General features: G+C 40.7%; 2 protein-coding genes across 2 annotated transcripts; both read right to left on the bottom strand.

The window, feature by feature from the left end:
• Window positions 1-6,537: 6,537 nt before the first annotated feature.
• Window positions 6,538-7,386, bottom strand: LOC138894417 (uncharacterized). The gene has a single exon (XM_070179115.1). The coding sequence runs from the start codon at window positions 7,384-7,386 to the stop codon at window positions 6,538-6,540; it is 849 nt and encodes a 282-aa protein (XP_070035216.1).
• A 3,154-nt stretch (window positions 7,387-10,540) lies between these two features.
• Window positions 10,541-11,436, bottom strand: LOC138894416 (uncharacterized). The gene is made up of 3 exons (XM_070179114.1): window positions 11,323-11,436; window positions 10,919-11,088; window positions 10,541-10,808 (listed from the first exon to the last, which is right to left on the bottom strand). Exons 1-3 carry the CDS (start codon window positions 11,434-11,436, stop codon window positions 10,541-10,543), a joined length of 552 nt encoding a protein of 183 aa, XP_070035215.1.
• Window positions 11,437-17,299: the final 5,863 nt, after the last annotated feature.

Raw genomic sequence — 17,299 nt, 5'->3', positions numbered from 1 at the left:
ACTCTAAATGGTCCCGACCATCTAGATTTTAGCTTACCCGGAAATAATCTCAATCTCGAGTTGTATAACAACACCAAATCTCTGGGTTTGAAGTTCCAATCTAGAATGTGCTTATCGTGCATCATCTTCATCCTTTCCTTATACAATCTTGTACTCTCGAATGCCTAGAACCGGAACTCCTCGAGTTCATTCAACTCTGTAACTCTACTTGTGCCCGCGGTTTCCATATCCAATTTCAACTGTCGTAATGCCCATAAGGCTTTATGCTCAAGCTCTACCGGAAGATGGCAGGCTTTCCCAAATACCAACTTATACGAAGACATACCGATTGGAGTTTTAAATGTTGTGCGGTAAGCCCATAATGCATCATCCAACTTCCTTGCCCAATCAGTCTGAGTCGCATTCACTGTCTTGGTCAGGACACTTTTGATTTCCATGTTGGACACTTCCACTTGCCCGCTCTTTTGCGGGTGGTAAGGCGTGGCAATCTTATGGCGAACTCAATACTTTTCTAGTAGCCTTGCCAAAGCTTTATTGCAGAAATGAGTTCCACCATCACTGATTACAGCTCTCGGAGTGCCAAATCGTGTGAAAATATTTTTCCTTAAAAATTCTATTACTCCTTTTGCATCAATTGTTGGAAGAGCCATAACTTCATCACATTTAGAGACATAGTCAACTGCTACCAATATGTACTTGTTACTATACGAGCTGACAAATGGTCCCATAAAATCAATTCCACACACGTCAAATACTTCCACCTCTTGAATTGTAGTCATTGGCATCTCATGACGGCGAGATATGTTGTCGGTTCTTTGGCACTCATCACAACTTTTCACCCAGTCATGGGCATCCTTGAATAGAGTAGGCCAATACAAACCCGACTCCAACACTTTCACAGTCATCCTAATTACTCCAAAGTGCCCACCATATGGTGAAGCATGACAGGTCTGGAAAACAGAAGATTGATCTTTCTCGAGGATACACCTCCGGATCATGTTATCCACACATATTTTAAAAAGTAGAGGGTCATCCCAATAACAAGACCGACAATCACGAAAGAACTTTTTCTTTTGGATCGCAGAGAATTCATAAGGTACAATACCGCTTCCCAAATAGTTAGCAATATCAGCATACCAAGGTGTCTCTTCCATTGTCACTGCTAGTAATTGTTCATCCGGGAATATCTCCGTTATGTCTTCAACCTCTACTTTCTTTTTAGCTCCCTCCAACCTTGAAAGGTGGTCTGCCACTTGGTTCTCCGTTCCTTTCCTATCGCGGTTCTCCAAATCGAACTCTTGTAGCAAAAGAACCCAACTAATCAGGCACAAATTTGCCTCATTCTTATCAATTAGGTACCTGAGAGCAGCATGGTCAGTATAAACAATTACCTTCGAGCATATCAAGTAGGACCGAAATTTGTCAAATGTGAACACCACTACTAGCATCTCTTTTTCTGTCACTGTGTAATTCAGTTGAGCGCTATTCAATGTTCTACTTGCATAGTAGATTGGATGCATGATTTTATCTTTTCTCTGTCCAAGTACTGCTCCCACAGCATGGTCACTTGCATCACACATCAGCTCAAATGGTTTCTCCCAGTCGGGTGCAACTATGATAGGTGCAGACACTAGCCTCTTCTTTAATCCCTCAAAAGCTACCCTGCAGTCATCAGAAAACACAAAGGGGTGACTTTTTTCAAGCAATTTACACAAAGGGTTAGCGATCTTGGAAAAATCTTTTATAAAACGCCAGTAGAAACCGGCTTGACCAAGGAAACTTCTTATTGCCTTGATAGAAGTGGGTGGTGGAAGCTTATCTATTACATCAATCTTGGCACAGTCCACCTCAATGCCCTTACTTGACACTAGATGTCCCAAGACTATACCCTCATGTACCATAAAATAGCATTTTCCCAGTTTAGCACCAAATTAGTCTCCATACGTCTCCGCATCACTCTTTTCAAATTTTTAAGGCAATCATCAAAAGAGTTTCCCACCATTGAGAAATCATCCATGAAAACCTCCATTATGTCCTCTACCATATCTGTGAAGATGGCCATTATGCACCTTTGGAATGTGGCGGGTGCATTGCATAGACCAAACGGCATTTTTCGAAAAGCATAAATGCCATATGGATAGGTGAATGACATTTTCTCTCTATCCTCCGGGGCAATAGATATCTGATTGTACCCCGAGTATCCATCCAAGAAGCAAAAATGGGACTTCCCTGCCAATCTATCTAGCATCTGATCAATAAACGGCAAGGGGAAATGATATTTTCGGGTGGCCTTGTTCAATCTTCTGTAGTCCATACAAATTCTCCATCCCGTGACTATTCTTGTTGAGATTAATTAATTGTTCTCATTTTGCACAACAGTCATCCCACCTTCTTTGGCACACATTGAACTGGGCTAACCTAGTTGCTATCTGAGAAGGGAAAAATAATTCTCGCATCTAACCACTTGATCATTTCCTTCTTTACAACTTCCTTCATGTTAGGGTTCAGCCTTCATTGATGTTCTCATGAATGTTTGTGCCAATCTTCCAGTAGAATAGTTGCATATAGAAGGCCGGGCTGATACCCTTAATGTCTGCAATGGTCCAACCAATTGCATTCTTGCACTCTTTCAACACCTGCAAAAGTTGTTCTACCTACACATCTAACAAACCAGATGAGATAATAACAGGTAAGTTAAGTTAGGTCCCAAGAAAGCATACCTGAGGTAAGATGGTAGCGATTTCAGCTCCAATTTTGGTGGTGCTTTGATTGATGGCTTGACTGGAGGGGTCTTTCTTTCTTCCGAGTGTAATGGCTTGAATTCGAGCTCTCTTTTCTAGTACACTTGCCCTTGAAGAGCCAAGACACATTCCGCCAAGTCCTCATCATTTACTTCTTCTAAGTTCATAAGGCAGGCTGTTAGAGGGTCTTTTGCATTAAGTGCCTCATCATCTTCCTCCATGATTACATCCACCATGTCTAACAAAGAGTAATTTGCAAACTCACTAGGTCGCCACATAGACTTTTGCACATTAAATGTTATTTCTTCATTATTCATCCTCATTTTCAGCGCCCCATTTCACAATCAATCGAGCTCTCCCTGTGGCTAAGAACGGCCTTCCCAAAATTATGGGAATCTCCTCATCAACCTTGCAGTCCAGAATGACAAAATCTGCTGGAAACACAAATTTTCCAACTTGCACAAGTACATCGTCAAGTATACCTGATGGCATTTTCACTGTTCGGTCAGCTAGTTGCACTAACATGGATGTGGGCCTTGCTCTTCCAATGCCTAACTTTTTATAGATAGACAATGGCATCAGATTTATACTTGCTCCAAAATCACACAATGCTTTGCCAGATTTATGCTTCAGCCTTCTTTGATGTTCTCTTGAAGGTTTGTGTTCATCTTTTAGTAGAATTTTATGCATACAGAAGGCCGGGTTGATACCCTTAATGTATGTAATGGTCCAACCAATTGCATTCTTGCACTCTTTCAAAACCTGCAAAAGTTGTTCTACCTATACATCAAACAAACCAGATGAGATAATAACAGGTAAAGTTAAGTTAAGTCCCAAGAAAGCATACCTGAGGTGAGATGGTAGCGGTTTCAGCTCCAATTGTGGTGGTGCTTCAATCGATGGCTTAGATGGAGGGGTCATTCTTTCTTCCGAGTGTAAAGGCTCGAATTCGAGCTCTCCTTTCTAGTACCCTTTCCTTTGAAGAGCCAACACCCATTCCACCAAGTCCTCACCATTTACTTCTTCTAAGTTCATAAGACAGGCTGTTATAGGGTCTTTTTCATTAAGTGCCTCATCATCTTCCTCCATAAGTACATCCATCGTGTCTAACAAAGAGGAATTTGCAAACTCACTAGGTCGCCGCATAGACTTTTGCACATTAAATGTTATTTCTTCATTATTCAGCCTTATCTTCATCTCCTCCGCTTCACAATCAATCAGAGCTCTCCCTGTGGCCAAGAACGGCCTTCCCAAAATTATGGGAATCTCCTCATCAACCTTGCAGTCCAGAATGACAAAATATGCTGAAAACACGAATTTTCCAACTTGCACAAGTACATCGTCAAGTATACCCGATGGCCTTTTCACTGTTCGGTCAACTAGTTGCACTAACATGGATGTAGGCCTTGCTCTTCCAATGCCTAACTTTTTATAGATAGACAATGGCATCAGATTTATACTTGCTCCAAAATCACACAATGCTTTGCCAGATTTATGCTTCAGCCTTCTTTGATGTTCTCTTGAAGGTTTGTGTCCATCTTCCAGTAGAATTTTATGCATACAGAAGGCCGGGTTGATACCCTTAATGTATGTAATGGTCCAACCAATTGCATTCATGCACTATTTCAACACCTGCAAAAGTTGTTCTACCTACACATCTAACAAACCAGATGAGATAATAACAGGTAAAGTTAAGTTAGGTCCTAAGAAAGCATACCTGAGGTGAGATGGTAGTGGTTTCAGCTCCAATTGTGGTGGTGCTTCAATCGATGGATTGGATGGAGGGTTCTTTCTTTCTTCCGAGTGTAAAGGCTCGAATTCGAGCTCTCCTTTCTAGTACCTTTTCCCTTGAAGATCCAACACCCATTCCGCCAAGTCCTCACCATTTACTTATTCTATGTTCATAAGGCAGGCTGTTAGAGGGTCTTTTTCATTAAGTGCCTCATCATCTTCCTCCATGAGTACATCCATCGTGTCTAACAAAGAGGAATTTGCAAACTCACTGGGTCGATGCATAGACTTTTGCACATTAAATGTTATTTCTTCATTATTCAGCCTTATCTTCAGCTCCTCCGTTTCACAATCAATCAGAGCTCTCCCTGTAGCCAAGAACGGCCTTCCCAAAATTATGGGAATCTCCTCATCAACCTTGCAGTCCAGAATGACAAATTATGCTGAAAACACAAATTTTCCAACTTGCACAAGTACATCGTCAAGTATACCTGATGGCATTTTCACTGTTCGGTCAGCTAGTTGAACTAACATGGATGTGGGCCTTGCTCTTCCAATGCCTAACTTTTTATAGATAGACAATGGCATCAGATTTATACTTGCTCCAAAATCACACAATGCTTTTCTAGATTTATGCTTCAGCCTTCTTGGATGTTCTCTTGAAGGTTTGTGTCCATCTTCCAGTAAAATTTTATGCATACAGAAGGCCGGGTTGATACCCTTAATGTATGTAATGGTCCAACCAATTGCATTCTTGCACTCTTTCAACACCTGCAAAAGTTATTCTACCTACACATCTAACAAACCAGATGAGATAATAACAGGTAAAGTTAAGTTAGGTCCCAAGAAAGCATACCTGAGGTGAGATGGTAGCGGTTTCATCTCCAATTGTGGTGGTGCTTCAATCGATGGCTTGGATGGAGGGGTCTTTCCTTCTTCCGAGTGTAAAGGCTCGAATTCGAGCTCTCCTTTCTAGTACCCTTGCCCTTGAAGAGCCAACACCCATTCCGCCAAGTCCTCACTATTTACTTCTTCTAAGTTCATAAGGCAGGCTATTAGAGGGTCTTTTTCATTAAGTGCCTCATCATCTTCCTCCATGATTACATCCACCATGTCTAACAAAGAACATTTGCAAACTCACTGGATCGTCGCATAGACTTTTGCACATTAAATTTTATTTCTTCATTATTCAGCCTCATCTTCAGCTCCCCTATTTCACAATCAATCAGAGCTCTCCCTGTGGCCAAGAACGGCCTTCCAAAAATTATGGGAATCTCCTCATCAACCTTGCAATCTAGAATGACAAAATCTGCTAGAAACACGAATTTTCCAACTTGCACAACTACATCGTCAAGTATACTTGATGGCCTTTCACCGTTCGGTCATCTAGTTGCACTAACATGGATGTGAGACTTGCTCTTCCAATGCCTAACTTTTTATAGATAGACAATGGCATGAGATTTATACTTGCTCCCAAATCACACAATGCTTTGGCAAATGCATAGCTACCTATGGTGCATGGAATTGTGAAACTTCAAGGGTCAGATAACTTTTCAGCTATAGGTCTTGACACAACAGCACTACAAGTCTGTGTTAATGTGACAGTTGCCAAGTCTTGGAAGTCAAACTTACGAGACATCAAGTCCTTCATCATTTTTGCATAACCGGGCATCTCCCTCAAAGCATCGATTAGAGGAATGTTTACCTGAATTTGCTTTAGCATTTCCATGAACTTTTTATACTGCTCATACTTCTGATATTTGGCCAACCTCTGCGGGAAGGGTGCTGGAGGTCGCTTCTTTCCTGTAGCTTGAGTTATATTCTACTCAGGCACTTTTTCTAATGCCTTCTCCTGCACTTTTTCAGTCTCCTCCGCAACCTCTTTTTCCTTGTTTATTTCCTCTTGGGCTGGTTGCACTCTTACTTCTGTTAGCTCAGTTGACTCATCTACCTCAATTATCACTAACACAAGTGTTTCAGTTGATCGGTTCTCACAAGCGATTTCTTGCTCTAAATCAAGATCTCTACCATTTCTTAAACTCACTGTCATAAGCTGATTCGGGCCCTACTCCTTCAGATTGACATTTGTGTCTGCAGGTAAAGTACCTTGGGGACGATTATTCAGAGCCATAGATATCTGCCCTAATTGAATCTTAATGCCTTTTATCGTTGACTCATGTGCTTCCACCGTCTCTCGCATTTTTCCATTAGACCCAATCAGTTGTTGCAGCATTCCTTTAATTTCAGACATCTCATCATCTTGTCTCACTAGCTGTTGTTGTTGAGGCTGTTGATAAGCTAGCTGGTGATTTTGCTGACTGTATCCCTGTTGCCTTTGGTAAGGCACCACCTGGCCCTGTGGTCGCATAGCTCCAGGATTGTTGGTGTTATTATATTGTTGTTGTGTTGGTTTATACTGCTGATTCTGCTGCCCCCAATTCTGATCACCTTGACTCTGGCCTTCATAGTTGCCCACATAGTTCATATTCTCCTGATAGTTTTGGTTGTCATTTTTACCACTCCATGAGCACACGTATGGTTGGTCAATGCATGGTGTACATAATTCCCCAGTAGTCGTGTCAACTATGTGCACTTGCTTCTGGCCTGATTTATCAATCTTCTTGGTGAGGATACTCATTTGCGTCATCAGAGTAGCCATATTCTCGGTTATGGAGTTGTTCGGGTCCAATGCTACTGAGTGAACTATAGGAGTGATTGTAGTGTCCTTTGTCATCCAGCCCGAGTTTTGAGCCATTTTATCTAGTAGGACCTTACATTCTCTAAATGACTTGCTCAAAAATGCTCCACTTGCTGAAGCATCAACATTTGCCTTCAAGCTATCTGCTAATCCCATGTAAAACCGTTGTCCCAACATCTGATCTGGAATGTCATGATGTGGACACTTAACTAGCATACCTTTGAACCTCTCCCACGTTTCTTGCAATGTTTTAGTTGGTCTCTGCTTGAAGCTCAATATTTCATCAACTTGCTTGGCGGTCTTATTGGATGGGTAGAACTTATTCAAAAACTACTTGACTAATTCCTCCCAAGTGGTGATGGAATTTATGGGGAGCGAATTAAGCCAAGTCTGGGCTTCTCCTGTCACTGAGAATGGAAACAATAACAACCTGATTGCTCCGGGTGTCGCATTCGGCTGTCTTTGAGTGACACAAATTGATAGGAAATTCTTCAGATATTGAGATATTGTTGCGGGTCTTCGATGTAAGACCCAGAGAACAACCCTTTGTTCTGCAATAGATGTAGCATGTTGTTTGTGATTTGAAATGACTCTGCTTTTATCTGAGGCACTGCAATTGCAGTTGCCAAATTTTTAGCGGTGGGTTGTGTCCAATCATACAAAGCTGCTTCTGGAACAAGAGGTGCCACACCCTGATTGTTCGGATCATTCACATTATTTCGATTGTTTTGATTATCCAAAGCGTCATCCATGTCTGGTTCAGTTTGTTCTCTTAGGTGATGATGTTGTTTGTCTTTCTTGTTTGCACGATTTAATGCCTTGAAAGTTTTCTCAGGATCTAGTAATGCTTCGAACAATTCACCAGGTCTTGAAGAGATTCTAGGCATACACTTATAACACACAAGACCACAAACGTTAGAATTTCAATCTAATGAATAAAAATGGAGAAAATTGACTAACTAAGAATCCTAACAATTCTTATAGCTGTAATTAGTAACATTGTTGCTTTTCCCAGCAACGGCTCCAAAATTTAATCACGCCCAACTATGCCTCCTAAGAGGTCTAGCGGTCGTTGCAAATATAATCCAATTTACAAGTCCGGAGTCGAATCTCACAGCGAAAATAACATGCTAATTACAACTAATAGAGCATGTATTATGTTACCCAGTTCAGATCTACCCCACATGGACACATGGATGAACTCTAAAAACAAAGGGCCTAAAAAAACTAAAAAAAAATTTAAAAAAAATTAAACTAACATAAAACTTTAACATGAAATGAAGCATACCAGATAGAGTGAGTTCACTAGGTGAATAAGAACATGTGGGTTTGTGTGGGAACAGTGAAAATGCCTCAAGAAAATCAACAGAGCAACAGTGTTTGTTAAAAGAGTGAAAAGTGAAAAATGATTCCAAACTTCTATTTATACCAAGAGTTTTAAAAGGGCAAAGGGTCGAGTGCGGCCGCACAATACCATGTGCGGTCCGCACTCTGTCACCTGTGGCAATTGTCTCTGATCTTATTATGCGGTCCGCACATTTTTGGATGCGGCCGCAAATTTCACGTGCGGTCGCAGATCAGCCTCCGTACTAACAAGCTCAACTTCAGAGAGTTAACATTTTTACACTTTTGTAAGGTTCTAATTATGTGGTCCGCACAAGAAAAATATGGCCGTGATTGCCTTCCTGTCGTGGCACACATAGTTGTGTGGTCCGCAGATCGTTTGAACACTTAGCCATATTTTTGTCCATCTTTCTTGCAAGTCACACTCATCCCTGTAGCATACTTCAAATCAAGTTAGAACACAAATAACACCTAACTACAAAAGAAAAATGAAAAAAATATAGGCTGCCTCCCAAGAAGCGCCTGATTTAACATCGCAGCACGACACAAAATACACTCTCAAGTGAAGTGAATGACCGCTGATCACGCCCAACTATGCCTCCTAAGAGGTCTAGCGGTCGTTGCAAACATAATTCGATTTACAAGTCCGGAGTCAAATCCCACAGGGAAAATAACGTGCTAATTACAACTAATAGTTTTGCACGAATTCAAGTATTCAATCTTTAGAAATATTATATAACAATTTGAGAGTTTACTAACTAAGATCAAAGTAATTAAAAATACAGTAATTTATAATTAACAAAGCAAATATTGCAGACAAGATTTAGAAAAGTCTAAGGTTATGATTTCCCCTATTGTCGGAATCTTCCCTGCTATGTTTTCTATAAATTTGAATAAATATTCTCTACCGATCGTGAGTACTTTAAGTGTCGTAGCTCTCTCTCGAGCAACTACTACAATTTATTAGACGTATTCTCTCGAACTACGCTAGCTGGCACTAATTTACCGCTCACAACAATCGCACCAAGGCTTCGTTATCTCTAATCCCGCCTTTAAACCCTCTGTATCGATCTCTCAACTACGTTAGGAGTGGTGTTGTTCAACAACTACCTAAATATGTACTCTCTCTCGAGCAATATACATACTAAATAGGCACAGCTAATTGAGAGCTCTTCAATTAACAACAATAAAAATATAGTTGAACAAGTAGAGAAAAATCAAAGGCAAATCTATTTTAAATGCAGTAGAAAATCATCCGCCAATAGGCTCCGTCAAACCTTAGATTAAAGAGTTTAGCTACTCATAACACTACTCAAAAATATTGGTTTGACAATGGTTTATAAATTTTTGAGTAGCTAAGACAATATTCATAGAACCTATTGGCTAAGCCAATTGACTAGTGTTTGAGTAGTGTTATGAGTTTAGCCAATATCTAAGCCAATCCTCAAAAATATAAGCTAAGACAATTGACTAAGTTTCCCCTCAAGATAAAGCGTGGGCAAATTTGCCCTTATGCTATAGTTGTGCTTCGCACAGGGCCTAGTTGTGTTTTCCAGATTTTTTTGTGCTTTTCGAAGTTATTTCACTGCCTGGTTCGATTTTCCTTTTCTTCAAAAATTGCCTTTTAGCTTCATTTTTGCTCAAATTACCTCTATTCTTCACTCTTGGCTTCCTACGTAACAAACTTCAACAATAAAGCTCGATTGGTCATCTTTCAACATTCAAAACACCTAAAAACACACCAAAGTCGGGGTAAAACATATCCAATTACATATAGTTGTAGCATATTATCAACCGCCACCATGTGGCTATATCCAACCTTGACCAAGTAGTGCTTCACCCGATGACCATTGACTCGGAATACTTCATTATTTTTGTTCTTCAAGTCTAATGCACCAAAAGATGTCACTCCAACAATTTCAAATGGATCACTCTACTTGGATTTTAGCTTCCCGGAAAACATTCTCATCCTTGAGTTAAAAATCAATACAAGATCGCCCACCTTGAACTCTTTGTTCCAAATATATTAGTCATGAAGATATTTCATCTTTTCTTTGTACAAGGATGAACTCGCATATGCATAGTACCGGAACTCATCCAATTCATTCAAATGTGCCACCCTCAAGTTAGCGGCTACATCCCAATCAAGATTCAACTTCTTTAGAGCCCACATTGCCTTGTGTTCTAACTCCACCGGAAGATGACAAGCTTTTTCGAACACCAACCGGTGCGGAAACATTCTGATAGGTGTTTTGTAAGCCGTCTGATAAGCCCATAATGCATCATCAAACTTCCTGGACCAATCCGTCTGATTAGCATTCACCGTTTTAGATAGGATATTCTTTATCTCCCGGTTGGAGACTTCCACTTGCCCACTAGCTTGTGGATAATAGGGAGTCGTTACCTTATGAGTAACACCATACTTTCCAAGTAAAGTGTCAAAAGCTTTGTTGCAAAAGTGTGACCCCCATCGCTTATGATTGCACGTGGAGTAACAAATCTTGTGAAATTATTCTTTTTCAAGAAGGCCACTACACTTCTCGCCTCATTGTTTGGTAAAGCGATGGCTTCAACCTATTTGGACACATAATCCACTGCGACCAAAATGTAGGTGTTTTCACAAAAACTCACAAAAGGGCCCATGAAGTCAATGCCCCAAACATCAAAAATATCAATCTCCAAGATGGTTGTGAGAGGTATTTCATTTTTCTTTGAGATTCCACTGGCCCGTTGACATTCATCACATCTTTTCACTAACTCACTAGCATCATTGTAAAGAGTAGGCCAACAGAAACCACAACTAAGTACTTTGGCCGCCGTTCTTGCTCCACCATGATGACCACCATATGGCAAAAAATGACAAGCTCCAAAAATATCACCTTGCTCTTCCTCCAATACACACCTCTTAATCACCCCATCCATACAAATTCGAAAAGGTATGGTTCATCCCAATAATAATCTTGACAATCTCTCTTGATCTTCTTCCTTTGGTTTGAAGAGAACTCATCCAGAATGATTCCACTCGCAAGAAAATTTGCCTAGTCCGCAAACCATGGCACCTCTTTCATTGAAATTGCCAAAAGTTGTTCATCGGGGAAGGAGTCATTGATTACAAGGCCATCATGTGGCCTCCCCTCCTCCTCCAAACGAGACAAGTGGTCCGCCATTTGGTTTTCACTACCTTTCCTATCTTGGATGTCAATATCAAATTCTTGTAACAAGAGTACCCATCTCATCAATCAAGCTTTGCAGTCCTTTTTCCTCATAAGATAATCAACGCCGCATGATCCGTGTGGACAATGACTTTTGCACCCATCCAGTATGGATGAAACTTCTCAATTGCAAACACAATAGCAAGGAGCTCTTTCTCCGTAACAGTATAGTTGACTTGGGCACTATTCATGGTCTTACTAGCATAGTAGACCGGATGAAAAATCTTCTTGATATGTTGCACCAAAATAGCCCCAACCGCTACGTCACTTGCATCACACAAGAATTCAAAAGGCACACTCCAATTTGGAGCGGTTATGATAGGTAGCTGTCAACTTGAGCTTCAAAAATTCAAAAGCTCTCATGCAATCATCATTGAAACTAAACTTGGAATCCTTCTCAAGGAGCTTGCACAACGGGTTCACTACTTTAGAGAAATCTTTGATAAAGCGCCGGTAAAAACCCGCATGGCTTGAGAAACTCCGCACGCCCTTCACCGAAGTTGGGGGTGGAAGCTTAGAAATCACCTAAATCTTTGCCTTGTCAACTCCAATTCCATTCCTTGAGATTTTATGGCCAAGGACAATACCTTCCTCAACCATGAAATGACATTTCTCCCAATTGAGTACCAAGTTAGTTTCTTCACATCTAGCCAACACTTCATCAAAAGAATCCCCAACCACCGGGAAGTCATTCATGAAAACTTCAAAGTAGTCTTCCACCATGTCTGTGAAACTATCCATCATACACCGTTGAAAAGTCGTTGGTGCATTGCACAAACCAAATGGCATCCGCTTGAAAGCAAAAGTACCATAGGGACATGTAAAAGTTATTTTCTCTTGATCTTCCGGGGCAATGAGAATTTGGTTGTAGCCCGAGTACCCATCAAGAAAGCGATATAAAGCACGGCCGGCCAACCAATCGAGCATTTGATCTAAGAAAGGAAGTGGAAAGTGATCCCTCCTTGTTACTTTGTTGAGCTTGCGATAATCCATACACACCCTCTAACCGGTCACGGTTCTTGTAGGAATCAGTTCATTCTTGTCATTGGTGACCATAATCATGCCCCCTTCTGTGGGACACATTAAACCGGACAAGTCCATGAACTATCGGAGACGGGGTAGACAACCCCGGCATCCAACCACTTGATAATCTCTTTCTTGACAAAATCTTGCATATACTCATTGAGTCTTCTTTGATGTTCAATAGAATGTTTAGCGCCATCCTCCAAATTTATCTTATGCATGCAAACGGCAGGACTTATACTCCGAATATCCGCCAAGGTCCACCTAATAGCCTTCTTCCTTTTTTGTAACACCACCAATGTGGAATCTATCTGCACGTTAGTCAAATAAGAGGAAAGAATGGCCGGTAAAGTAGAACAAGGACCAAGAAATTCATACCGAAGATGTGGAGGCAATGGCTTTAACTCTAAGGTAGGTGGCTCTTCAATAGAAGGCTTTGTAGGAGGAATCTTCCTATTTTCAAGATCCAAGGACAATTTCCTGAGTGCATAGTTGTACGACCCCATTCCTTGCACAGAGTTCACACATTCCATGAAACCATCCATCTCGCCATCATCAAAGTTGAGCAAGACAGCCTCCAACATATCACCAACATTGATTGTAGCACTTGTATCATCAACAATGACATCGGTCACCAAATCCACAAAAGAATACACCCCATTGCTATTTGGTTTCCGCATGGACTTACACACATGAAATATCACTTTTTCATCACCAACCCGAAAAGTGAGCTCTCCATCTTCAACATCACAAAGAGCCTTACCCGTAGCAAGGAAAGGTCTCCCAAGAATAATTGACACTTCATAATCAACCTCATAATCTAGAATGACAAAGTCTGCCGGAAGAATGAATTTATCAACCTGTACCAAAACATCCTCAATCACACCGAACGGCTTTTTCATGGTACGATCGGCCATTTCCAATATCATAGAAGTGAGTCTTGGTTCCCCAGTCCACAAAGTCTTGAAACCCGAATAGGGAATCAAATTTATACTTACCCCAAGATCACAAAGAGCTTTAAAAAACTCGACACTTCCAATTGTACAAGGAATCGTGAAAGCACCGGGATCCTCCAACTTAGGAGCCATTAAATGAACAATTTAACTGACTTGATAAGTGACTTTGATAGTCTCAAAATTCATTGTCCGCTTCATTGTCACAAGATCTTTCATAAACTTTGCATAATCGGGTTCCAAAGCTTCGACCAATGGCACATTGATTGAAAGGCGCTTCATCATTTGAATGAACTTCTTGAATTGATTCTCACCATTTTGCTTAGCAAGTATTTGAGGGTATGGAAGTGGAGTCTTAGGCAATGGTGCCTTTTCCTTTTGCACTACCGGCTCCGGTATATCAATAATGTGTTACCTAGATGGGTTCACCTCCTTTTGAGTCTCTTCCATACTATCATCAATATCAATCTGAACTTCCTCATTTGGTTGAACAACATTGTTCGGGATCTCTTCTTGCATTACTTTATCATCATCAACAAGTCGCCTTCCACTTGAGGTGGGTGCATTCCTGCCTCTTCCACTTCTTGTGATAACCACCATAGCATGCCCCGTATTGTTACCACCCTTTGGGTTTACCACCATGTCACTTGGTAGTGCACCCTTAGGAAGATATTTTAGAGCTTGAGAGATTTTCCATATTTGAACTTCTAGGTTGCGGATTGATGTGTTATGTGAGGCAAGTTGGGCATCCGAATTGGCATTCCTTTTCATCATTTGCTTGAACATAATCTCAATACGTCTCATCTCATTATTTGAAGAACTTGAACCATGGGAAGGATAAGGAGGTGGGTTGCTCGGTTGTTGATACATTGGGGGACTTTGAAAACCTGACCCCCAATTGCCTTGGTTGTTACCCCAACAACCTTGGTTGTTGCCTCCCCAATTTCCTTGATTGTTTCTACTCCAATTTCCTTGATTGTTGTTGTTATGCCAATTCCCTTGATTGTTAGAATTCCAATTTCCATGATTGTTTTGTGGTCGCCATTGTTGTTGGTTTGGGCCTTGGAAGTTGTTTCCTTTCCCTTGAAAATTATTCACATATTGCATTTCTTCCTCTTGCTCATTGTAAGAATCATCTTGATCAAAACCGCTATCATTTTGTACATAGTTATCCACTCGGGTTTACACTTGTGGACCCATGGTCCTCCTCTTGTTCACCGAAACATTCACTCCCTCCATAGCATGAACTTTCTTAGGAGCTTGCACTTGATTTAGTTGGGACTTTTCTAGTTGAGTCATAGTAGTGGTCAATTTGGCAATGGCTTGTCCATGATTTTGCAATTCTTTGTGAAGATGGATCATATTCGGATCACCTTGTGGAACATTAGCCCGGGATTGCCAAGCCGATGAAATTTCCGCCATCTCATCTAAGATTTCTCATGCCTCTGCATAAGGCATAGTCATAAATTTTCCACCGGCTAGTTGATTCACTACACATTGGTTGGTTGTGTTAATCCTGCGATAAAAGGTTTGTTGTATCATGTTTTCCGTCATAGCGTTGTTGGGACATTCCTTAACTATTGTTCTATAGCGCTCTCATATTTCATGCAGTGGTTCATTTGGCTCTTGTTTGAAAGCCAAGATCTCATCTCTAAGTGTAGCCATGTTTCCGGGAGAGAAAAATTTAGCAATGAACTTGGCCGCCAACTCATCCCAAGTGTGAATTGAATGATTCGACAATCGTTTCAACCAATCTAAAGCTTTCCTCCGTAGAGAGAAGGGAAAAGGCCTTAGCCTCAATGCATCTTCGAAAACATTAGTTTGCTTGCTCCTCCGATATGTATCCACAAAGCCTTTCAAATGTTTGCAAGCATTTTGAGTTAGAACACCGGTAAAGAAACCCTGTTACTCAAGCAAAGTGAGAATCACATTGGTGATTTGAAAGTTTCCCGCCCTAATGCGGGGAGGGACTATTTCACTAGCATATCCTTCCTTAGGCAATATCCGGTGTAGAGTTGCTTGTGGTGGATTTGGTGAAGATGGAGGAGAAACGGCCACATTATCTTGCGGTCCCCGGCCTCTTCGTTTTGGCACTTGAGGTACCTCATCTACTTGTTCCTCTTCGCCGTCCAATTCCCCCGAAGGTAAATTTTTGAGCTCATTGTTCGCCATGGTTGTACCTATAATTTCTTAAACAAATTAGTAACGCAGAAGAGAAAGAAGATATTCCAAAAACACACTCAAATATATAACTAACACCGTTTTAACTCCCCGGCAACGGCGCCAAAAATTGATCCACTCCCAATCCACACTCAACAATGAGTGGAAGAGGTCGTTGGAAGAATAGTACCCAACTATGAGTCGGGTCAATTTCCTCAGGGAGCTAACATTGGGTGTTAGAGTGTATACTTGATGCGTGAAGACGAAACAACTTAAATACACTTCCAATCAAATTGGTTTGCAATTTACTTCTATAAACTACAGTATCAATGCTCAATAAGAGAAATGAAACTAGAAATTGACTATTTATTTTTGGTTATTTTCAAATAGGTAAAAAGCCTATGGATGTAACCTTCACCTGGGTGTTCGCCTAATGGGTTAAGTACGTTAACACTTATTTTATTGATCAGGTGTATTATAGCTCTCAACGTTAAGCTACCCACTCAATACCTCTCGGTCATAGAGTAATTTTGCCAAATTTGGCTTTCTCAAGCCCAAATGGGTATCAAGCTAAATAGTTGATATGAGCTAAAGCCGGATTTTCCCTATATCTAGTTCAAACCCTTTAATTAGGCTAGTCAAATCCTTAACTAGCCCAATTTCTTGTTAGCCAAGTTTTCCTAGACTAGGTCCCTCTTTCTAAAGTAAAGACCAAGTCAAAAAGGCATGAATCAATGTTTGCAACCATTATTTCTAAAATTAAAGCATGAACAAGGCTAAATAACAAACACCAAATTATAAACAAGCATTAAATTAAATACCCATTAGGGTTACATACTAGGGTTGGGTCACAATACACCTGACAATCAATCCAATATACTAGAGGAGTCCAGCTCTATTACAGTAACTAGGCAGTCTACCAGAACCAAACATCCTCCTATATGGTTACAAGATTGTGACACCACTAGTTCAACATCATCATATTGTGTCTACCCTATCTCTCACTAACTGTCATACGACCAGGTGTCACAAAAGTACAAGGACTATGTCTTAGCTTTTTCACCTTAAGGGAGCCACGCAACTTCAGAGAAGCAGTAAAAACTCCTAAGTGGATAATGTCCATGAATGATCCACTCTCAATCCACACTCAACAATGAGTGGAAGAGGTCGTTGGAAGAATAGTACCCAACTATTAGTCAGGGTCAATTTCCTTAGGGAGCTAACATTGGGTGTTAGAGTGTATACTTGATGCGTGAAGACGAAACAACTTAAATACACTTCCAATCAAATTGGTTTGCGATTTAATTCTATAAACTACACTATCAATGCTCAATAAGAGAAATGAAACTAGAAATTGATTATTTGTTTTTGGTTGTTTTCATATAGGTAAAAAGCCTAGGGATGTAACCTTCGCCTAGGTGTTCGCCTAATGGGTTA

This window comes from Nicotiana tomentosiformis, chromosome 6, assembly GCF_000390325.3.
Source record: "Nicotiana tomentosiformis chromosome 6, ASM39032v3, whole genome shotgun sequence".
NCBI lineage: Eukaryota > Viridiplantae > Streptophyta > Magnoliopsida > Solanales > Solanaceae > Nicotiana > Nicotiana tomentosiformis.
Note: the sequence above shows the minus strand (reverse complement) of the source record. Positions and strands in the feature narration are given on the sequence as shown.